This window comes from Antechinus flavipes, chromosome 4, assembly GCF_016432865.1.
Source record: "Antechinus flavipes isolate AdamAnt ecotype Samford, QLD, Australia chromosome 4, AdamAnt_v2, whole genome shotgun sequence".
Lineage (NCBI taxonomy): Eukaryota > Metazoa > Chordata > Mammalia > Dasyuromorphia > Dasyuridae > Antechinus > Antechinus flavipes.
The window spans coordinates 315,405,331-315,431,214 of NC_067401.1; the positions used below are offsets into that span (position 1 = coordinate 315,405,331).

Here is a 25,884-nt window from a genome sequence, read left to right on the forward strand (position 1 = left end):
AGTTCAAATATGGCCACAGACTTTTACTAACTGTGACTCTGAGCAAGTCATTTAACCTTTTCCCCCCTCTTATTTACCTTACTTTCCTTATCTGTAAAATAAACTATAGAAGGAGATGACAACACTCCATTATCTCTGGCAAGAAAACCCTAAATGGAGTCACAAAGAGTCAAACATGATTGAAAATAACTAAATAGCAATAATAAGCCATTGTGGAGATTGTTCTTTTGATTCAGTTAATTTTACTCTACATCCGTTTATATAGTTCTTCCAATGTTTTTCACTCATTCAGGTGACTTTTAGTAGAAATATTTGAGATTCATCAATAGAAAGAAAACATAATTTGTTGGACTGACTAATTTTGGTTCCCTGTACTCTCAATGGGATTTTATGAAGATAAATTAAAGAAAATTATTTTGAAATATTTTATTCCTTTTACTGTAGTGATTTTTTATGTAGTACATAAGTGATAGGATCACTTTCCTAATCCCCACTTAGAGTAATAGTTAGGTCTCCAGAGCATTGCTAATGCTTCTTTCTTCAGAAATTTAGGGGTAACTGAGGGCTTTGGTGTAGTCTTCTCTACTACTGATACCACTGTTGTTACTTTTCCCCTATAGTATTATATATTACAGTATTATTTCTTATTCTTTTCTGGGAGGTCATCAGAGAAGAGAGGGCTCTTCCATTTATTTTGGAAGCACACTTAATTTCTGGCTCTATAGTCTATTAAAACTGTATCAGATAGACTAAGTTTTAGGCTGTTTTTGAACAAGTTCTGCTGAAGAGAGGTATGAGGATGTTCTGTTGTATTCTTTATCTTGGACATCTCTGCTACTGATTTTTTTTTTGGGGGGGGGGGGGAGTAATACTGCTCTTTTCTGCCCTCTGGAGTCCTACTGAACTATTTTCTATCATCCATTGACATTTGAACAATTTTCAGGGGGCACCTTTGTTAGGTTAGTCTCTGTAGCTTTCTATAAACATCTCCAGTGCTCTCTTTTCCTCTCTTTTGCCATCTATATTTACAACTAATATCTAAGCTCTTTTCTCATGGGGAAACCTATGAGGGAGGGGGAGAAAGATTGGTGGAGGCAATAGAGTTGGGAAGTAGGCATTCATCAGATTCTAATCTTATGAGTTCCTTAACTCTTTTCTGATCAGAACTTGATCAGTCCCACAAAGCTAGCTAGCTAGTTACAGAGTTTTTTAGTCAATAAGTATATATATTTATTATTTTAATTGTATTTTATTTTTCCAAATATATGCAAAAATAGTATTCAACATTCATTTTTGCAAAACTTTATGTTCCAAATTTTTCTTTCTCCTACCTTTCCAAGATAGCTTTCCAAGTTTCCATCAAAAGTCTATTGAAACTGCCAACAAGTATTATTTTTTTTTTAAATGCCAATTATGTGCCAGGTATGTATTAGGAACTAGAGATACTGAGAAAAAATACAAAGGAAATAGTATTGGCTATTAAGTGACAAATTCTATTAGTAGATATGTATATATGTAAGTATATAGAAATAAATATGTAGAGCATAAATTAGAATTCTGATATATGGTGAGGGAGGACACAAACAATTCATAGGGGATGGATCAGGAAAAGCTTCATATACAAATTGGTGTTTAAGCTGATTATTGAAGAAAGTAAAGAATTCTATGATGTGAAAATGAGAAGGGAGTTCATTCTAGGAATGGATAATGTTTAATGAAAAGGTACAGAGATGGGAGATAGAGTGCTACATATGAGAACAACAAAAAGACCAGTTTGGCTAAATCAATGAGAATGGAAAGAAGAATATATTAAGTCTGGAAAGATACATTGGAGTTTTGTGAAAGGGTTTAAAAATTTTTTTTTTAATTTTTATTTAATAATTACTTTATATTGACAGAATCCATGCCAGGGTAATTTTTTTTTTTTTTTTTTTTTTTTTTACAACATTATCCTTTGCACTCGTTTCTTTCCAATTTTTTTCCCCAGGGTTTAAAATTTGAAATGAAGAGTTTATATTTTTTGCTTGAGGCAATAAAGAGTCTTTAGAAGGTAGGGACCTCAATAAACATTTAAAACAACTCATACACAAAAAGAATCCAAGCTATAGCATAATCAATAAATAGCTATATAGGTTATACTTGATGACTCTGAAGGAGAAGGAACCCACCATCTCTCCAGATAACCTATTTAACTTTTGGATATCTCTAATTATTAGCAAGTTTTTCTGGACATCAAATTTAGATTTGTCTTCATGCAACTTCCACCTATTAGTTCCTGGTTCTTTTCTCTGACACCAAATTAATCAGTTCACATTTATTAGGTGACTACTATGTGCCAGGCATTGTCCTAAACTCTGGGGAGGCAAAAGACAGTTTCTATCCTCAAGGAGCTTACAATCTAATAGACCAAATCTAATTCCTCTTCTACATTTCAAGGTCAGAGACTTATCCTTTTAAAGAATGTGTGGTAGAAGGAACAGGGGAGAGTCCTATAGATTTGGAAGATTCGTTAGCTTTTTAATAATATGCTTACAATTTTATCAATCATTCTAGTGACTTTTTTGTGGCTAATGGAAAATTGGTGCATGACGTTTTGAACTTGATCATGAGGAATGTAACTATAAATAATGTTCCATATACCTTTAGTCATATAAAATACTATTCTAAATGACTATAATTGACAGATAAACTCATATTTCAGATGGAATGAGCAACAGAGATGAAGCATTTATTTCATGAAAGATACATCCAATGACAAAATAATAATTTTTAATATGACAAAAATTGGTTATGAGAGCAGAATAGTTTCCTTTAGTAATATAGAATTAAATGTTTAGAAAACTAACTTTCTTATACAGAATCCATTGCTAGAGTAAGAATTAGGTAGTGAAGTATAGAAATCTGGGATGTCTTTTTGAAAGACAATATTGTGGGAAGGTTGCTTAAATTTAAATTTAACTGAAAAGGGCCAAATCCAAAAACAAATCCAAAAAAAAGTTTATGAATGGTGAAAATAACCATAATCCAAAAACTCAGAAATAATAATGATGACAACCCTAACATAATGCTTATATTTTTTGTAAAATATTTTGCGCATGTATTACCTCATTTCATTCTGATAACACATGTGTGAAATAGAATCTCAGTTTGGTTACAAAATCTAATTTTATTCTGTTCTCTTATTTTATTTATTATCACCTTTGTATCAGCTCTGTACTATAGAATGCTACTTAAAGGAGAAGGCAGGAATATATATGGAAATAAAAAGTGATTTTATATATATATGTGTGACCTTTTTTGTTTTTCTGGCATGAATGCTCTCTTTTCTTCCCACATTTCAGAAGAAGCTTTATTTCTTGCCAGATGTATAAAAGACAAAGCAGGAAAAGAAAGAGTAAACTCACATAGTTGTGACTTCAAAGAAAAAAAATCTCAGATTACACTTGGCAAACATCAATTTTTTTTTCATCGTTATTGTCATCATTCAGTTCATACACAAGTTCTTTATCAAGATCTCTTTCTATTTTTTATTTTTAGGTGATTTGACTTTACTAGCAGACATTTGTGACCTGCTGTATTAAAATAACATCTTATCTTTTAAAATCCATTTTGTCTTTTCTTCCCCATTCCCACCCCTGCCTCCACTGAAAGATATAATAAGAGTTCATTGGGAACTTTATTTTCAATGGGAAAAAACAAACCCAATTTTGCTGTATAGAAATACAATAACTATAATGAGATGGATACTGCTGCATACTAGTGTCATAATTAGCATGGAACAAATTGAACTTTGCTATAGGCCACTCACATTTGAATGGAGGTCTTTCTTTCTGCGAAAGTATCCTTCATTCTTGAACCAACCACAACTTCCGCGCCTCACTTTGTGATATTAACCTGGCCTGAACTGCTCCTTTGGTACAATAACCTTTCAGTCTGCCATCTCCAGCGTTTCACCATCAAGTCACCTCTTTTCCATGTTCCCCCAAATCTAGATGCACTTTCAAAATCAGCTATGCTTTTAAGACAAGACTTAAATTGCTTCTCTCTCTCTCTCTAGTACAGTCATTTTTTGGAGGATGTTGACTGATCTGAGAAAAATAAATGAACAAATGGAAACTATGGGAACTCTTTAGTCTGGACTTCTATCTCCTATTCAGTTGCCTGGAGAATGCCTCTTTGATTTATAGACATTAAGGATTGTTTCTATTCTATCCCTCTGGATAAGGAGAATATGAAAAGATTTGCCTTTTCAGTGCCTGGCATTAATTTAGCTGAGCCTTATAAAAGATATGAATGGACTGTTTTGCCACAGGGAATGAAAAATAGCCCTACTATGTGTCAAATGTATGTTGCTGCTGCTCTTACTCCATGAACAAAAGCATTTCCAAAAATCATGTTGTTACATTACATGGATGATATCTTGGGGTGTGCACCTGAGGAGCAAATGTTAGAAGCATGTCTACAAAAGACCATAGAAACACTAAGGAATTACAAATTGTACATAGCTCTGGAAAAATTCAAAGGCACACTCTTTTTCAATATTTAGGATATGAAGCATATCCTAAGGTGCTTACAGTACAAAAACTTTCTTTAAGAACAGAGAAACGACTTTCAGAAATTGATAGATGTCCAATGGATTTGTCCAGTCTTAGGCTTAACTACCTATCAATTACAATCATTATATGACATTATATTTCTCCAGAGTTCCAGCTCTCTACAATTCTTATATTTTCAGATTGTTCTTTCTCAACTCTTGGTTAGAATCTTCTCTCAACTGCTTTTACTCTAGTTAAAAACAAAAACAAATGCAACAACAAAAAACAAATTTACTAGTTTAAATGCTAGTTGCATTTAAAAAACAATTCCTTTTTTTTTTTTTTTTTTGAGGTAAATATAAGGTTGATGATGTGTTGAACCAAGGATTATTTGTTTCTATAACATGAAATTTGTAGAAAAAAATGCTAACTTTGTCCTTATTGTCCAGGTTATTAAGGCCTTAGAGAAAGTAGATAAAGCTTTTGGAATGTTAATGGAGGGACTAAAACAAAGGAACCTACACAACTGCGTCAATATCATTCTTCTGGCTGATCATGGTAAGTTTTCTTGCACCAGTTTATTCTTTTAGTGTTTCCTTTTGCAGCTTTTTATCTTATTTATTATCTATTTATTAATCATACAAAGTAATAATAACCACAAAGATACAAAGAATGCATACTCATTGCAACTGTAGAAAAATCACTCAAATTGAGCAACATATATTTATTTAGAAGGTTCCAAGAGCTCTGCTAGGTCTTGTTATCATAAATTCAGCAATTTTAATAGAGAACTGTAAAAATAATTAAAATGATTAGATTTGATTCCTCAACCAAGTTTTTACTAATTATAAATTGTCAATAGTAATAACAACAGCCTATTTTTACAGGCATTATTTCTTCTTAAGATCATTATAAACACGAAACATAAGCATGATTTTCCCATTTTTTTCAAAGGTGTGAATGAATGAAAAAGTTCATATTGAGTCCTTATGTGTGAAACATTGTGCTAAGCAATACATATATAAGCTGAAAAGAGAAATAACTCTTTTCAAGGAACTCATCTATTGAGGGAGACAAGGGGATAGAGGGGATAACTTTGGAGTCAGTGGACCAGAGTTCAAATAGTGGTACTAATCCTCCTACTTATATGATCTTGTTGTGCTACTTGGTTGTTTCAGTCATGTCTGACTCTTTGTGACTTAAGTGAGTTTTCTTGGCAAAGAGGTTGGACTTCTTTGACATTCCATTTTTCCACCTTATTATACAAATGAGGAACTGAGGCAAACAGGGTGAGTGACTTGCCCAGGGTCATACAACTAGTGGTTGAAGCTGGATTAGAACTCTTGAAAAGGAGTCTTCTGATTCTAAGTCCAGTGCTCTATCTAATGTACCATCTAGAGGCTTCCTTTGGCAAATCATTTAGCCTTTTTAAGACCTTGGTTTTCTCAAATTTAAGTTAAAGTATTTGGACTATATGATCTGTTCAGCTCTTCCTGCTTTATTATGTCATATTAATTTATTATTTATTTACTTATTACAATTACTATTTATATAAATACAAAATCTGCCAGTCTTTTCAACACATCTTAGTGCCTTTTCTTCTAGTTCTTCCCTTATTTTTATAAATGAAGGAATTGTGACCCAGATAAATGAAGTGACTTGCCCAGTGTCATACAGGATTTAAACTCCCTCCTCTGATTCTCAGTTCCAGGTTCTTTTCACCTAATGTCATTGCTTCAGCACAGCATTTAGGATAGTATCTTTTCAATTCTGATAAGATATATGTTTCTATTAAAAATGGATCTTTCCTTCACATACATAATCATATTTTGCCATGTCAAAATTCCTATTATTTTGCTTTAATATATGTAAAGGACTTAGTTGTGGCTACAATATCTTTCTCATGTATGAGGTACCAAGATATTAATCTGAGAGGAGGTTTAGTGTTAATCACTGTTAATCTTTGTATTAGATACAGAACTGTATTTGCCTCTTTTTATTTTTCCTCACTCAGAATGCATTAGCATTCATTTAGTGAAATGTATAGAACTTTTTTTCATGCTGTAAGGTTACAGATCACAAAACTAAAGAATCTGGCATTCTTAAAAATATCTCATGGTAAACCTTTTATTCTTAAAATTATGCACAGATTATGAAACTGTTTTGTATTAAGGATCAGGATAGAGAATAGCATTCTTAAAATGAAGATTAAAGTTTTAGTTTTACCTCTAGCAAGTTTTCACTTTCCCTAAATTATTCAAATGATTTCTTTATTTTGCCTAAATAAACTATGACCTGTTCATCCTGTTTCTTTTTTCTGTCATAAAATATCTAACATTCTTTCTTCATTCTTTTCTCCTGTTCCCTAATTCCTGTGACATGTATGTTTTCTCTTCCCAAGAACTAAAGGTGTTTGTTACAAGTTGTTGATAAAACGTCTTGGCTGAATTTACTAATCCAATGATTTCAGAAAAATCTCAATATTCCATTTTATTCTATTTGACACATATTTGTTGATGTTATCTTCTGCAATCATTTCTGTATCTTCTTTTTTTAAACCATTCTGATTTTGAATATGCCTAAACTTGTGTGTGTGTGTGTGTGTGTATGTGCATTTACCTGTTGGAGTGCTTGTGTATGTGCTTCCCATTAACTAGAGATTATATTTATATGTGTATGTGTATGTGTATGTGTATATAGCTTTTAGTATTGATAGTCATTGTGGTGACAGCCTTTTTTGGATAGTGAGTCCATCTGATATTTATTTTGCTTTGTAAATTTATTCCTAGATCAAATAGATAATTTCTCCCATGTTTCTCTAATATGTATTTAATATGACCTTATATGATTAGGTTATATATCTATTCAGAGCTTACATAAGGTGTGAGGTATTGGTCTAAATTTAATTTCTACTTTTCTACTGTCCAATTTTCCCAGAAGTTTTTATAAAATAAGGGAGGCTTTCTCCCAGTAGGAGGAATCTTTATATTTATCAAGCATGTGACTGTTAGGTTCATATTAGGTATATATGTTAGGTATATATTGTATACCTAATAAGTTCCATTGATCAACCTCTATTTTTTCATCTGTACTATATATTTTTTAAGAATTCCTATTTTCTAGTATAGTTTGTGATCTAATACTCCTAGCCCTCCCTTCATTTCTACTTGTTTCTTGATTCCCTTTGAGATTTTTTTTTTGCTAAGGCAATTGGGATTAAGTGACTTGCCCAGGGTCATACAGCTAGGAAGTGTTAAGTGTCTGAGGACAGATTTGAATTCAGGTCCTCCTGACTTCAGGGGTGGTGCTCTATCCACTACACCAACTAGCTGCCCTCCCCTCTTTGAGATTCTTAATATTTTTTCCTGCATGTAAATTTTGTATACAAATAAATATTTGTATAACAAATAATAATACTTCTATAAAATTCTCTATTGGTATGATATTAAATAAGTAAATTAATGTAAGTAGTATCATTTTTTACATTGATTCATCCTACTTATAAGCCATTATTATTTCTTCAACTATTTAGGTTTATCTTTATTCCCATAAAGTGTTTTATAATTGTATTTATATAGTTCTTGAGTATATCTTGATTGGTAGACACCAAAGTTACTTTAAATGGTATTTTTCTTTTATTTCTTCTTAATGACTTTTTGTTGGTACTATATAGAAATGGTGATGATGTATAGATTTATGCTATATTCCACAATTTTGTTGATTATTTTTTTCAGTTCATTTTTGAATTTTAAATTTTCTAGGATTTTAAAAATATACTATTACATCATCTGCAAAATATAATTGGGTTGTTTTTTTTAAAACATATACACACGCATTCCCTCTTTCCTCTTTTTTTGCCATTGGAAAAAGAGGGAAGTTTTTCAAAGTTGTTTGTCTTTATAATATTGCTATTCTATAAATTGTTCAGATTTTGCTCATTTCATTCTCTATCAGTTCTTTCTCTGAAAATATGCTTTTCATCAATCCTTATAGTGGAGTATTATGCTCTTATTTTATCTGCCATAATTTGTTCCCCCAATTCTCAAGTGATAGATGAGCCTTTATTTTTCCAGTTTTTTGCCATTATACAAAGAGTTGCTATAGATATTTTTGAATATATGAATCCTTTTCATTTTTCTTTGATTTCTCCAGAATATAGACCTCTGTCAAAAGGTATATATACTTTAGTGGTTTTTGGGGGTACTAGTCTAAAATATGTTACAGAATGAGTAAACCACTTCACAAAAGAACTTATATTTCTCTGTGGAAAATTATATATACATGGATAAGTAAATGTAATATACATACAAAATAATTACGGGCATGATTAATATTGTTGAAATTAATAAGGACTTGCCTTACATTCTATGTATTTTTTCCAGGAATGGACCAGACATACTGTAATAAAGTGGAATATATGATAGATTACTTTCCAGAAATAAACTTTTACATGTATGAAGGGCCTGCCCCTCGCATCCGATCTCGCAATATCCCAACGGACTATTTTACTTGTAAGTATGGACCAGTTTTTGTAAATGACTATGATAGGAAGCATGGATAATCAGAATCAAATTTTTGGAGGGTAACAGAGATCATCTGTCTCTTCTACACATTTCAGGAGAATGTCAATTTCTTGAAGGCAGCAACTATTTTGTTTTTGACTTTTTCTACCCCATATTTAGCATGGTTCACAGCACAGAGTAGAAGTACAGTCTTTCTTTTATTCTACCCTATCTTTTGAGTCTGCTAAAAATAAAACTAAAGTAGGTGCTTATTAAATTGAAAGCAATGGAAATTTGAAAGAGGGTTAAATAAAGTCAAATAAGAATATCCTATTTTTATGAACTTTGAAAGGAAGACATTCCATAACATCTCAGCTGTTAATAAAAATTTACCATACTGTATGCCAAGATGCTTAAGAATTTTTGAAATTTTGAGTTAATTTTTTACCAATGTATAATTTCATCAATGAATATATGGCTGAATTTCCTATGCAAATATTTCTAACTTTTGATAATTGAAAATAATGATTTTTTTTCATTCTTTGAAACAGTCGATTCTCCAGGAATTGTTAGAAACCTCAGTGTAAGTATTAATTATTTTCTTGAGTTCCTCTTTTTTTTTTTTAATTGGTAATTAGAACCTGAATTGATGGCAACTTACTCTTCCACATCCTCCTAGGTCATAACCTCTCATCATTCTCATTCTCCTTACTAATACTTTTCTGCACACACTTGAGACTTTGAATGTGGTAACTTTCATCTCAGAGAATATTTAATTTCTATACTACGAAAATAGGAAGATAAAGTTTTATGCAAAGGTGATACCTTTGCCACCATTGGCGATTTCCTATTTAACTACTGAGGTCTCCAGCTTATACTCTTCATGAAAGAATCTCAAATATAATATTCCTCAATCATCTTTACTTCTTAAATTCTTCAAAGTAAAAAAAGAATGGCTATCTATTTCAGGATTCTTTAAATCAATGAAAAAAGATACCAGAGATCCTTGCAGGCCCCTACACAGTTCAGAAAAATCATTTCATACCCTCTGAATATTATCTATTGACTGTACTTAATTAATATACTTTGATTTGAAACTGCATGAAATGTAATGAAAAAGCATTATAGAAAAAGTATTTCAAAAATCATTTTAAAATTTTACTGCCAATTTAATACAGAAGTGTCCTTTGTGGAAGAATTTGTTGAAGCCTGGAAATCATTCACTTTCTTTACAAATAACAGAATTCCAACACTAGCTGTCCTGAGCAATTAAATGATGCTTTGGATAGAGTGCTTGGAATTAAGAAGACCTGAGTTTAAATTCAGTCTCAGATATTTCCTGGATGTGTGACTCTGGGCATATTGCCAAACCTGTTTGCTTCAGTTTGCTCAACTACAAAATGGGAATAATAATAACCCCTACCTTCAAGGGTTGCTGTAAGGATCAAATGAAATAATAATTATAAACTGCTTAGTACAGTGTCTGGCACATACTAAACAATACAAACAAATTATTTATTATTAGTGTTAGTAATAATAGTAGTAGTAGTTTGGGCAACTGGGAGGCATTTCCCTTCATTTTCACTAACACTGTCCTTTGCCCTAAACAAAAATATAATGAAAACTTCCTCTTGCTCCTATGTAAAAAAATAAGTATGGACAAGTAAAATAAATTCATATATTGGTTATATTCAGAATATCTGTCTCTTTCTGCCCCTCTAGTAATTATCTCTCTGCTAAGCAATGAGTCATATAGTTCATCAAAAGTGTTCTGGAATCCTGATTTTTCAATGCATTGATCAGAGTTCTTAGGCCTTTTTTAATTGTTTTCATTTAAATTCTTGTATTCATTGTATAAATTGTTTTCATGAAGAAATTTTTACTTGTTTTTCAGTGTCGAAAAGCAGACCAGCATTTTAAGCCCTACCTGACTCCTGACTTGCCCAAACGATTACATTATGCTAAAAATATTAGAATCGACAAAGTTCACCTTCTTGTAGATGAACAGTGGCTGGCTGTAAGGTGTGTATGGTCATTTACCTATTTCCTAAAACATCAATATTTCATGCTTCTCGTCAATTACCCAAATTTTCATCTTACTGTTGTGCTTATATAATTTGAGAGTGGGTAACTACAATGAGTATTTTTGACATTATATAAAACATTATATAAAAAATATGTTCTGCACTTTCATATTGCTGTTTTTATTAGTTTAATGATATCATAGAATCATAGGTTTAGATCTAGTAGAGACTTTGAAGATTATTTAATATAATTCCCATGTTTTATAAATGAGGAACCTTGAAATTAAGTGACTTGTCTAAAGTTATGTGATGGTTTATGAGACCTATGTCATAGATGATTAAGAGAGCTGGCATTCTAATCCAGGTCCTCTGACTATATTTATGTCCTTTATTACAACCAAGTTTGTTATTTATAGGATATAGATGAAGGCATCCTGGAAAATACTAAATATATATGTATAAGTGGGCATAAGGTCAAATCCACACTTGCCCCATCAGATAGAACATTAATTTTAGTTATGCTATAGAATAATTTTTAAGTTCAGCCCTGTTTGACAACTGAAAATCAAATTAGATTTTTCTTCAAGATTTTTGTGAAGAGAGAGAAAAGAGATAGAGAACATTGATGATTTTAGGAAAATTATTGCTTTGAACCTTCATTTATTCTCTATCAGATATTAGAGGCAATATAATATAATAGAGCCAACTTTAGAAGCAGGAAGAACCTCTTGACATCCAGCATGTGTGACTCTGGGAAAGTTGTTGAATTTTTAGTGTTGCATTGGTCAGGGAGTTCTCTGTACCAAAGAGATCATAGGCTCATTCATAATTCCAAGAATGTTTATTTCTAAAGCATAATATCTAGCACATAGTAGGGAGTTAATAAATGCTTGCTGACTTGATTTGTTGACTTTTAAAGAGGTTTATTGGGATTCATTTTCCTATTGTTGAAAATGAACTTGAGAATGTAATAATAATAATAATAATAATAATAATAATAATAATAATAGATATCATTTAGGTGCTGCCTTTTCATATATTGATTGTCATAACAACCTAGTGAGATAGTGGCAATTATCTTCTATTATTATCATTTTAGAGATACAGAAATAGACTAGTAGGCTAAAATGATAAAATCACAATGCTAGATAGTCAACTCTTAAGGTAGTATTTGAATTTAGTTTTCTTCATTCCAACTCTAGTATCCTATCCATAATTCCACATGCTAAGAGATAATAAAAGAACTAGACCTTTAAAAATTATTCTTGACTTTGATAAAGTCTAAAAAAGAATAAAGAAAAAAAGAAAAGGAACAAAACATGAAAGAGAAAAAATAATGGACATCAGAGGTCTGATTTTTGTTAAAGAGCCATAGAAATTAGGAAAGTCTTGGTTAGTACAACACATCCTGAAACATTTTCCTATTAGTTGGCAGATAGGGCTTTATCATTGGTCAAAGAACTCTGATCTTAAGATATCACTGGAGTGAAAAACTTGAACTATCCTCCAAATGACCACGAGGTGGAGGTGTTTCCTCAACTTCAGGAAAAGTTTATCAGGTGGTTTTATAAAATGACAGAAGTAGATACAAGGAGTGAAAAGTAGTGAAGAGGTGGGGTGGGCAGGGAAATGACAAGATTTTACCTCTGATTTATAGTAACCTTATCTACTGTGGGAATGTAAAAGTCCTAATCAACAGAATCACGGCTTGATCTATTAACAATATTGTGAGTAAAATACATCAAGTCCCAAAACATTGGCTTTAACAAAACCAAACCAAACAATTATTCCAACAATTAATAAAAACACATCCTAATACAGAGGAAAAAATGAGAATAAATTGAATATTTTACTGTGTATTTATAGATGTTCACTGAGATTAATGTGAGTGACTAGGACATGAAGATATAGGAAGCATTTGATATAAAAATAGGAAAGAAGCATAATATTTGTGAATATGAGAACTGGAATGAATATAAGAATAGCATATTCAAGTTAGACTACTGTCAGAGTGCCAGAGTCCAAAATGAGTTAAAGATGGAATTGGATGCTAAGAATAACAGGCTTTAAAAAAAAAAAAAACCTATTTTGGGTTTCAATGATCTCATGATAGAGACATCTCTATCTTCTTCTCTTAGAGAGAAGACTATTGGAACTGAGTGTGAATCATAAACATAACATTTTCACTCTTTTTGTTGTTAATTTGCATTTTATTTTATTATTAATTTTCTTTCCTTTTTGATCTGATCTTTCTTGTGCAGCAAGAGAATTGTACAAATATGTTTACATATATTGGATTTAACATATACGTTTAAACATGTATAATATATATTGGATTATTTGCCACCTAGGGGAGAGGGTGGGGGGAAGGAAGGGAAAATTTGGAATACAAGGATATGTAAGGATCAATGTTGAAAAATTATCCATGCATATGTTTTGAAAATAAAAAGCTTTAACAAAGAAAAAAATTATTTTGGGAATAAAGAAAATAGAGAAAAGGCAGGTTTCGGTCAGGGAATTATGTGTTGATATATATGTTTTCTCTCATATATATGTATGTATGTATGTATGTGTGTGTATCTGTCTGTCTATCTCAAGGAAGGTGTTTCAAATTAAGTAATATAGAACAATAATGGTTAAAAAGGAATAATTACCAAAGATAAATGAAAAAACAAGAAGATACTTGAATATTCTTCTAAAGTGCATATCACTGGACTTGAATGAACTTTATCTCCATGTACTGAAAAAATTGGCAGATGTGATTGTGGCCATAGCAAATTGTGTAGCAGGGTTTGCTACCAAAAAAAAAAAAGATTGAAAGTTGAGAGGCTAATTAAGAGGTTATTGCATTACTCCTTCACATAGGATTGTGATATTTTTTCTAGATGGAGAAAAATTTGAAGGAGGTGTTTAGCATGAAGGAAAATGAGTTTTATTTTGGACATACTGATAAGGCTTTGAGGAGTGAGTAGATGCTAAGGAGATTAAGATAAGTAACAGGTTGATTCTTTCCAGAAATTTGTCAAGAAAAGATAGAGGATAAATACATAGAACGATAACTTGAGAAAACAATAGTTAAGAAAAAGTTTTTCCTTTTTTTTAGTCTGAGATCCAGGTAATTTATAGGCAGTGAGGAAGAAGTTGGAAAATAGAACTAGAATGAAGATTCTCATCTTAGATAAGATAAAGGCAAGGGGCTGCTAAAGCCAGTTCAAATTAGCTCAAAGCTGATTGTTAAAATTTCAGTGTAAGCATTTGCAATTAAGAAATTGGCAAATGCTACACATTGGGGCTTGATTTGTTGTTTTGTTGATGAGGAGATAAAATGATAGGTAAAATGTTAATAAAGAAAATTAAACTTAAAGAGTGATTTGTTGGAATTTTTTTCCCTAGAGAGATAGTTGTTAAATATTTACCAGTATACCCTTGGGTAGGAATGTAGTAGAAAGGTTGACCTTGGATAGGAGAAAGGTCACCTATTCTTCAGTGACTGGAACTAAGATGCATAAAGCTGGAGAAACTGAGCTGAGGCAGGACTGAGTCAGGATAATTAGGGAAACTGAGTCAGGACAATAAAAGAGAACTGTGGCAAATCAGATGGAGAGAAAGGGTATTAACATAGAGAGGTTTGGGGCTATAAATATGGGAGAGAAGAGAGTAGAACTCTAGAATAGCCTAGATTTTATCAATTAAAAAAAAAAAGTGATGCCAACTGAAAGAGATATTGAAATGATATTGTAAGCTTGAGCAAAGACGAGTAACTTTGGAGCAGCGACCTGAGAACAAAATAGTATTAAGTGAGGAAGGAAAAAAAAGGATTATTATGCACTGATGATGTCCCCGTTGAAATCAGATTACATGAATTTGTTGTGAATTCACTTCACACTTGTGTCACTGAACAGCATGATTGTACAGCTTCCTTTAGTGGAAACAAAAAAGATTGAATGATGGAGAAAGATTTGCATTTATGATTTTCAGGGCTCCATTCAATAACAACAGGTTTAGGATCATTAGTAGAAGTCACTGTGTAGTTGAATGGGTCAATGATAGTCCAAAAGGGAGAAAAGTAAGATGTATGCTTGGCTTTAGTACTAGAAGAACAGTGATGAATGAAGAGAATGGAGGTTTCACTAAAGACAAAAAATAGCTTCAGAAAAGTTGAAGAATAAGGAAACATGAAAGGATAAGGAAACTGTAATCAGAAAGTCAGATTTCAGGGGTTAGCATCATGCATATGCAGAACTTGCATTAATGGTATGACCAAAGGTACAGTCAGTTCTGGAGCTGACTTTCTCTATTTTCGGCAAAATCAATCCTTGACTTCACTGTGGTGGAGGAAGGGAGGATAGAGTAGTAACCGAACTTTTGAAAGTGTTAATGGTGGCCCAAAGGATTGAAGGATAAAGGAAAGGCTTCTTTGGTCTTTGGCTTGGATGGCTTCAATCTGCTTTTATATATATATATATAAAAGTACATTGTCCTAGTCCCTTTAGGTTCCTGTCAAAATTAAGTTCTAAACAGTAAGGAAAAACTTCGTAACTATTAGAGCTATAAAAAAGTGGAAAATGGGCTGTCACTAGAAGTGAGGAGTCTACCATATTTGGAAGTTTTCAATCTGAGGTTAACTGATCACTTAAATACTGAAGAGGGGAATCCTGTTTTTATACAGGTTGGATTAGATAACCTGTGAGGTGGCATATGACTCTTTTTATTTTTTATTTTTATTTTTATTTTTTTGACATATGACTCTTTTTTTAAATATATTTTTTAAAATTTTTATTTAATAATTACTTTATATTGACAGAATCCATGCCAAGGTAATTTTTTTTTTTTTTACAACATTATCCTTTGCACTCGTTTCTGTTCCAATTTTTTTTCCCCTCCCTCCTTCCACCCCCTCCCCTAGATGGCAAGCAGTCCTTTATATGTTGGATATGACATATGACTCTTAAGAATTTTTGATTCTGTAATCATTTTTATTTTTTCCTATCAAAATTTCTATTTTTTGTTTTGATTATTGATATCCACACTTCTCTTTATTTTTTTTTTGTTATTGTTGTTGTTTCTTAATACTATTTTATTTTTCCAAATACATGTTTTCAACATTCATTCTTACAAGATTTCTCTCTCCTTCCCTTATCTCCCTCGTCCCCAAGATAGCAAGCAAACCTATGGAGATTTCATTAGCTATACTAGCAGGACTCAGAAATAGAAACATAGCAATCATAATAGCTAAAGATAAAAAGGAGTATAATCTCTTTCTGAAAACCAATGGAAAAAGGAGTAAACTCCTGTTTGTTTGAATCATTACAAACTGAAACTCAATCAAAAACAAATAGTAAACTTTTGATATAAGGAATGAGAGGGGAACAAGGATTAAAAACTCTACTTGTGGGTCATTCCTGCCTTCCTCTTGTAGCTTCCTTTTTTTTCCTTCTCCTTTTCTATTTCAGTACAAAATGGCAGGGAAATGGATTTCTGGTTAGGATTGTGGTAATATCAGAATAGGGAAAGAGGGAGGGGCCATTCTAGATTTTTTTTGTTTTTTTTGTTCTTAATTCTCTAACCCTTGAATGAGAATATCACTTATTTGAAATGGAGTTATTTGATAGCATTTAATTTCATTTTCTGATTTCTTCTGAGCTTGTAGTTTATTTTAAAAATATTTTTATTTTAGTTACACATAAAATGATTTTTTACATTTGTTTTTAGAACTTTGAGTTTCAGATTCTTTCCCTTCCTCCCCACCCCCATCCCAATTAAGAAGGTACATGTGAAGTTATGTAAAACATTTGTATAAAAGTCATGTTGTGATAGAAAACATAGATTCTCCCACTCCTCCAAAGAAAAAGCACTTTCAAAAAAAATAAAAAAAGAAAAAGTATACATCAATCTGTATTCAGACACAATCTGTTCTTTTTCTGGATATGGATAGCATTTTTTATATCCTTCAGAGTAGTACTGAAGCTTTGTATTGCTGAGAATAGAAAAATCATTCATAGCTGATCATCCCACAACTTTGTTCTTTTATTTTGTACACAATATATTTCCCTTTGCTTGAGTTCATGGAGAACTTTCCAGGTTTTTCTGAAAGCATCCTGCTCATCATTTCTTATAGAACATAATATTCCATCAAAATCACGTACAATAATTTATTTTTCCATTGTCTAATTGATGGGCATTCCCTCAATTTCCAATTTTTTTGTCCTGAGAAAAGAGCTGATATAAATGCTTTTTACTTATAGGTCTTTTTTCTTTTAAAAAAAAATCCCTTTTGGGATTCATGCATAGTAGTGATATTAGGTTAAAGGATATATATAATTTTATAATTCTTTGGCTATATTATATCTTATATAGAATATATATAGTCCTATATAGGACTGTAATATAGTCCTATTAGTCCTTCACATCCTTTGATCATTTATCAATTGGGCAATTGCTTTTATTTATTTATTTTTATGAATTTTCTTAGTTCCTTATACATTTGAGAAATGAGACCTTCATCAGAGAAACTTGTTTCAAATTTTTTTTTTACAATTACTATTGTTAATGATATTTCTCCTCATCTATTCTCTCTCTCTCTTTCTCTCTCTCTCTCTCTCTCTCCTTTCACTCTGCCCATCCTCAAAAGTATTTTGCTACTTTCCACCTCCTTCCTCAATATGCCCTCTCTTTTATCACCCTCCCCACCTTCCAGTATCTCTTTTCCCTTGTATTTTCTTGCAGGGTGAGACAGATTTTGATTCCCATATTGTGTGTGTATATTATTTCCTCTTTGACCCAGTCCTGATGAGAGCAAGATTCACAAATTCCCTTTTCTCTCTCCCTCTTCTCCATTGTAAAAGCTTTCTCTTGCCTCTTTTATGGCAGATAATCCATACCACTCCACCTCTCCCTTTCCCATTTTCCCAGTACATTCCTCTCTCATCTCTAGATATTATCCCTTCATATTCAACTCACACCTGTGTTCTCTGTCTCTATATATTCCATCTAACTGCCATAATAATTAAAAAGTTCTTATGAGTTATAAGTATCTTTCTTCCCTTTCCTGTAGGAATGTAAATAAATAAACCTTATTAAGTTCCTTAGGAAATCCCTTTCTTGATTACCTCCTTATGCTTCCCCTTAATACTATATTTGAAAATTAAAATTTATATTCAGTTCTGGTCTTTTCATCATAATGCTTGAAAATCCTCTATTTCATTGAATTTTCATTTTTCCATCTGAAGGATTATACTCAGTTTTGCTGGGTAAACGATTCTTGATTGCAACCCTAGCTCCATTGGTCTCTGGAATATCATATCCTAAGACCTCCAATCTTGTAATATAAAAGTTGCTAAATCTTGTGTTACCTTGATTATATCTCCAATATGATTGAATTATTTCTTGCTGGATGCTTTCAATATTTTCTCCTTGAGTGGATATTTCTGGAATTTGGCTAGTCTACTTGTACAAAAAGTGCAATATTACTGGAATTAAAAAAAAAAAAAACTAATTCTATTTTAATTTTAAAAATTAATTTTTTTTTGTTCTTTCCCCCCTATCTTCTTCAAACATCTTCCTTACCTATAATTATGCACAAATTCTTTCAAATTTTTCTTTTCTTTTCTTTTCTTTTTTTTAATTTTTATTTAATAATTACTTTATATTGACAGAATCCATGCCAGGGTAATTTTTTTACAACATTATCTTTTGCACTAGTTTCTGTTCCGATCTTTCCCCTCTTTCCCTCCACCCCCTCCCCTAGATGGCAAGCAGTTTTATATATGTTAGATATGTTGCAGTATATCCTAGATACAATATATGTTTGCAGAACCGAACAGTTCTCTTGTTGCCCAGGGAGAATTGGATTCAGAAGGTAAAAATAACCCGGGAAGAAAAACAAAAATGCAGATAGTTCACATTCGTTTCCCAGTGTTCTTTCTTTGGGTGTAGCTGCTTCTGTCCATCATTTATGAATTGAAACTCAGGTCTCTTTGTCAAAGAAATCCACTTCCATCAAAGTATGTCCTCATACAATATCGTTGTTGAAGTGTATAATGATCTCCTGGTTCTGCTCATTTCACTTAGCATCAGTTCATGTAAATCTCGCCAGTCCTCTCTGTATTCATCCTGCTGGTCATTTCTTACAGAACAATAATATTCCATAACATTCATATACCACAATTTACTCAACCATTCTCCAATTGATGGGCATCCATTCATTTTCCAGTTTCTAGCCACTACAAATAGGGCTGCTACAAACATTTTGGCACATACAGGTCCCTTTCCCTTCTTTAGTATTTCTTTGGGATATAAGCCCAATAGAAACACTGCTGGATCAAAGGGTATGCACAATTTGATAACTTTTTGGGCATAATTCCAGATTGCTCTCCAGCATGGTTGGATTCGTTCACAACTCCACCAACAATGTATTAGTGTCCCAGGTTTCCTGCATCCCCTCCCAACATTCATCATTATTTTTTCCTGTCATCTTAGCCAATCTGACAGGTGTGTAGTGGTATCTCAGAGTTGTCTTAATTTGCATTTCTCTGATCAATACTGATTTGGAACACTCTTTCATATGAGTGGTAATAGTTTCAATTTCATCCTCTGAAAATTGTCTGTTCATATCCTTTGACCATTTATCAGTTGGAGAATGGCTTGATTTCTTATAAATTTGAGCCAGTTCTCTATATATTTTGGAAATGAGGCCTTTATCAGGACCTTTAACTATGAAGATGTTTTCCCAGTTTGTTGCTTCCCTTCTAATCTTATTTGCATTAGTTTTATTTGTACAAAGGCTTTTTAATGTAATCAAAATTTTCTATTTTGTGATCAGTAATGGTCTCTAGTTCATCTTTGGTCACAAATTTCTTTCTCCTCCACAAGTCTGAGAGATAAACTAACCTATGTTCCTCTAATTTATTTATAATCTCGTTCTTTATGCCTAGGTCATGGACCCATTTTGATCTTATCTTGGTATATGGTGTTAAGTGTGGGTCCATGCCTAATTTCTGCCATACTAATTTCCAATTATCCCAGCAGTTTTTATCAAATAATGAATTCTTATCCTAGAAGTTAGGGTCTTTGGGTTTGTCAAATACTAGATTACTATAGTTGACTATTCTGTCTTGTGAACCTAACCTTTTCCACTGATCCACTAATCTATTTCTTAACCAATACCAAATGGTTTTGGTGACTGCTGCTTTATAATATAATTTTAGATCAGGTACAGCTAGGCCACCTTCATTTGATTTTTTTTTTCATTAATTCCCTTGAGATTCTCTACTTTTTATTGTTCCATATGAATTTTGTTGTTTATTTTTTCTAGATCATTAAAATATTTTCTTGGAAGTCTGATTGGTATAACACTAAATAAATAGATTAGTTTAGGGAGCATTGTCATCTTTATTATGTTCGCTCGGCCAATCCAAGAGCACTTAATATTTTTCCAATTATTTAAGTCTGACTTTATTTGTGTGGAGACTTTTTTTATAATTTTGCTCATATAATTCCTGACTTTCCTTTGGTAGATAGATTCCCAAATATTTTATGGTATCAATAGTTATTTTGAATGGAATTTCTCTTTGTATCTCTTGCTGTTGGGTTTTGTTGGTGATGTATAAAAATGCTGAGGATTTATGGGGATTTATTTTGTATCCAGCTACTTTGCTAAAATTATGAATTATTTCTAATAGCTTTTTAGTAGAATCTCTGGGGTTCTCTAGGTATACCATCATATCATCTGCAAAGAGTGATAGTTTGGTTTCCTCATTGCCTACTCTAATTCCTTTAATATCTTTCTCAACTCTTATTGCCGAGGCTAGTGTTTCTAATACAATATTAAATAATAATGGTGATAGTGGGCAACCTTGCTTCACTCCAGATCTTACTGGAAAAGGTTCCAGTTTTTCCCCATTGTATATGATGCTTACTGATGGTTTTAAATATATGCTCCTGACTATTTTAAGGAAAAGTCCATTTATTCCTATGCTCTCAAGTGTTTTTATTAGGAATGGATGTTGGATTTTATCAAATGCTTTTTCTGCATCTATTGAGATGATCATATGGTTTTTGTTTGTTTGGTTCTTTCAAATTTTTCTATGACAATTTATCTATAATGTTTTTAGTATACATATACTACACAATAACAAAATCTTGCTTGTATTTGTAAACATTTAACATTGTCATTAATATCAAAATACTAGATCTTATTTTTATTATTTTCCAGGTATAAAAATTATAAAGGTTGTGGAGGTGGTACCCATGGTTATGACAATGAATTTAAACATATGGAGGTAAATTTCTAAATTTATATTATTTTGTTCCACTGGATTTTATAAAGAATTCCATGTAGAGATGGGGTGGGGGAAAGGGAGGAAGAGGGGGAAAGTAGGCTGACTCAACCTCTGATTTCATCTATATAGGTGCCATTTCTTATGGAAATTTCACCTCTACTGACATTTTGCAAATTGGTAGGTTGTATAATATAATCTCATAGCATTCCCTAGGATCCTGAGATATAAAGCTACTTGCTTGTGGCCATAAAGCTAAGAATGTGTCAGAGATAGGAAGTTAGCTTAGATCCCAGATCTCAAGGCCTACTGTCTATCCATTCTGCCGGACTGCCTTTTTAAATCTCGTTTAATCTCAAGAATATACATATTTGTTCCTAGATGGAATAATGGCAGCATATTAGCTTAGTTTCTTTATTGTAAAGAAAAGTACATACTTTTAAAGTATCCCAACAGACTTATGACTTTATAATTATAGGATATCGATAGCACTCTCCTCCACACATATATTCATTAGTAGATGGTTTTTATAAGTTGTGTGGTCAAAGAATTCCCCATCTGATGGTCACCTTTCTATTGATGAGCCTCTCTAACCTTAGTTAGTCTAGTCCTTGGATGATAAACAAATAATCATCACTAGATCTATAATCATAGTATCATAGATGTAGAGTTAGAAAGTACCTCAGAAGTCATGAGGTTGACTCCTCATTTCACAGATTAGGAAAATTAGGGCTGTGGAGGTTAAGTGACCTTCCCAAAGTCACAAAGGTAATATGTGGCAAAGTCTTTCTAGCTCAAGAAAGCTAATTGGAGCCATGCTTTTCTGGTCTAAATTTCAGTGACTCAGGAAACACGCTTTAACATCAAAAATCTTGAGTAGTAAAACTTTGGTAAAGGCTGAAAGAATATATATATTGACATCAAGCAATGTGAACATAAACAATTGTTACTTTTCAAAATGATCTATTTGATTCAATCAAATAATAAACTTCTTAAAAGTTTTTCATGTATTATTCTATGTGAAGCATTAACTTTGTCCTTCTGCCACCATATGTTGCTATGCCACATTGTGGATTTATTATTAATTTCATTATCCACTCTATCCTTCAGAATCTTTTGATATAAATTGCTTTATATTTTCATCATAACTATGGGATAAAATTATGTTATACAATTAATTGTTTTAAACCAAGTATAAGATTTTACCTTTATCTTCATTAATCTCATTATATTTCATTCATCTGTTCAGATTGTTGAAATTATTTAATAGCCCAATCTATTAGTTATCTCTTCCAAGTTTCAATCATTTGTAAATTTTCTAAACATGGGAATAGTCAAGTACAAAATAATGAGTTCTCTCTAGTTTGATATTGATTAATTATAATAACTATTACTTGTTTGATAAGTAGCTTGACAACTACTAGTTATTTAGCTAGTAATCTGGACATTTGGCTTAACCTCTTTTAAGTCTTGGTATCCTCATCTGTAAAATGAACGTAATAATAGTCTAATAAACAATCCATCTCATAGGGCTCAAAAGAGATGACATATGTAAAGCTTTGCAAATCTTAAAGCAATATGTAAATGTTATTTTACTGTTGTTATTATTATTACTAGTCAAACTTTTACTATACAACTAGTTCACACTATAGTGTAAATTAGTTTTTATCCTTTTTTCTACTTAGATATTTTCAAAAGCTTCCATTTCAATTTTCTCCTTAAAATCAGGTTCATGTGCCAAAAAGATGGCCTAGAATATCTAGGAAACTATGTTAAATATTCTATTGAAATATACCATGACTTTGGTATATTGAAACATACCATGAACCATATGTTCAATGAAAATACCATGAGCAATGAAGAAAATAACATAAGGAATTTACCATCTCTTTTTATACTTCGATGATGATGTCTCATTATGTATTTCAATTTTTCACATTCTATCTTTGATCACAAATCTTTACTTATAGATTTTTTACTGATATTCTAGGCTATCTTTTTGGCACATGGACCTGGATTTAAGGAGAAAGTTGAAGTTGAACCTTTTGAAAATATTGAAGTCTACAACCTACTATGTGGTAAGTATATATTCCTAGAAAGAAATAGACATGCTCAGTTCAAGAAAGTTTTATTTTAGGATCTCAAGATACTGTTTTAAATGTGGAGCATAAAGTTTTTGCTGACACAAGAAAAGTCACCATGAACTTTTGTTTAGGTGACTGTGTTTTCACTAATATATAATGAGAAATTTTCTCAAACTCAAAACCTAAATATCAACATTATAAGAGAAATTTATTTTTTAAAAACTCTCTGTCAGTGAAAATGGTCACATAAGAAAATATTCATGACAACCCTTCCTCTGTGAAAGAAGATTTCATTGGATAATACTTTCTATTATATGATTATGATAATAAGAAAATACTAATTATAAAGACAATCAAAAATTCATAGAATGTTTTATAAAAAATAAAAGTATTTCGTTTGAAGCACTAAATCTTAAATATATACAAAGGAAACCATATAAGGATAAATAGAAAATAATTAACAGAAAGAAAGCACTAAAATTAAGAGGGATTGGGAAAAGTTTTCTGTAGAAGATGGGATTTTAGATAGGACTTAAAAGAAACCAAGGAAGTCACTAAGTCAAAGTTGAGGCAGGACAGTGTTCTAGATTTGGAGGATAGCTAGAGAAAATGTCCAGAGCTAAAAGATGGAAGTTTTATTCATTTAATAGCCAGGAGGCAAATGTCGTTGTGTTGAACAATACATGTTGGTGAGTAAGGTGTAAGAAGACTAAAAAGATGGGAGAAGGTTAGATTAGGAAAGGCTTTAAATAAATTTATATTGCAGTCCTATAGTCTAAAGGGTCCTGTTGCTCTCTGGTAGTTGAGTATGGCCAAGCCTAAATTGAAGGCATAAGTGATGACACACACCAGGCAGAAGGCACACAGCACAAAAGTAAGATCCAGGCTAGATAAATGAAGCACAGAACTCAACATCAAGATGAGGAAGTCCAGGGAGCACTGTTGCAACCCCAAAGTTGCTGCTGGTTATAGAAGATAAGGCCAAAGATGCTGTTGGACTGGTTCAGGTTGCTTTCAGGGTCCTAAAAAGGCTCTATCAGCTAACTGACTGATCACTCTAACTGACTGTGTCCCCAGTTCTCTCGGCCCTTAAATACCCTACTACAATTACATCATTATAGCATACCAAGTATGTGTGAACCAGAGAACCATTATATCACCATACTAAGTACTAAGTATATGTAAACTAGAGAACCATTATCTTATCAATCACACTGAGTTAACACCCTATTGTAAGTATCCTTGTTTCAAGTATACTTCTCCAGAATTGTTATATATCTTGAGTACTCTACATAGATGTTATTTAGGTTCAGATCTATCAAATTCATATTTGTTTATATTTATATGTATGTACGTATAAACAGTCTGAAAGGAGATTCTCAAATGAGCTTTAAGAATTATGAGTGAAAGATAAGAAAAAAATAACATGCATTATAAAAGTACTCTCAGGAAATACTTTGGGTTAAATATTTATATATGAAGAAATGTTATACATAAAAGATATTAAGTTATCTTAAAGAAACTCTGGCTATTTTCAGAACAATGTATAGCAAATTATCTCAAGTTTTCCCAGCTGTGCAATTTCAATTACTCCAGCTATTTGAACAAGCAAATTTTAGCTCTGAGATAAATAAACTGATTCCACTTCTGCTGCACGTATATACCTTAATTGAGAAAGTTATGTCTGCTTGATTTTACTTTTACAACTTTCAGTGACCATTCAGATTCTTTGACAACAGGTGATGGGAACATCTGAGGGTGGGATCCAAATAGTGAATATTTGTAGTACAACAATATTTGTGAAGGGATAGTCTAGTGCATGCGTGTTTTGTTTCTCTAAATTTGGAAATTATTACCATCAGTTTTTAAAAGTCCTTTAAATATATATGCATTTATATAATAGCTTTTAATTATATATATGTATATAATAATCACATATATTTTTTAAAATAGATCTTTTACACATTCAACCAGCACCAAACAATGGAACTCATGGAAGTCTAAACCATCTTTTGAAGCAACCTTTCCACATTCCATCACACCCCAAAGAAGTGTCGACTTTGTATTCTTGCCCCTTTGTTAATGCAAAGCCTACACATAATTTACATTGTAAATGTGATTTATTAGATCCGGTAAGTGATACCAATAATAACCAGATTATTTACACTTTAAAATTTATAAAACCTTTTCCTCAAAACAAGCCTGTGAGGTAGGTGATACAAATAGAGATGAGGAAATTCAGGTTCTATTCTGAACTATTCTGTTGAGTAATTTGTTTAGGATTATATAAGATATAAGTTCCTGAACCAGAACACAAGACCATATTTTCCAATGCCAATTCCAGTATTCTTTTCATCTTACTGCAATGTGGGTAGAGATCTTTAATGAAGGTCATCTAACCCATGATCTTATTGTAGGTAAGCTATTCCACATTGTGATCAAAGGATAGATTTGGAGACCTA

At 31.9% G+C, this 25,884-nt stretch overlaps 1 protein-coding gene across 1 annotated transcript in view; it reads left to right on the forward strand.

Annotated features, from left to right (window-relative positions):
- Positions 1 to 25,884, forward strand: part of ENPP3 (ectonucleotide pyrophosphatase/phosphodiesterase 3) — a 114,410-nt gene that overhangs the window by 49,307 nt on the left and 39,219 nt on the right. The window contains exons 12-18 of the mRNA XM_051997752.1: positions 4,985 to 5,093; positions 8,918 to 9,046; positions 9,589 to 9,620; positions 10,932 to 11,059; positions 21,275 to 21,341; positions 23,329 to 23,416; positions 25,376 to 25,554. Coding sequence (XP_051853712.1) covers positions 4,985 to 5,093; positions 8,918 to 9,046; positions 9,589 to 9,620; positions 10,932 to 11,059; positions 21,275 to 21,341; positions 23,329 to 23,416; positions 25,376 to 25,554 — 732 coding nt within the window. The remainder of the gene's footprint in view (positions 1 to 4,984; positions 5,094 to 8,917; positions 9,047 to 9,588; positions 9,621 to 10,931; positions 11,060 to 21,274; positions 21,342 to 23,328; positions 23,417 to 25,375; positions 25,555 to 25,884) is intronic.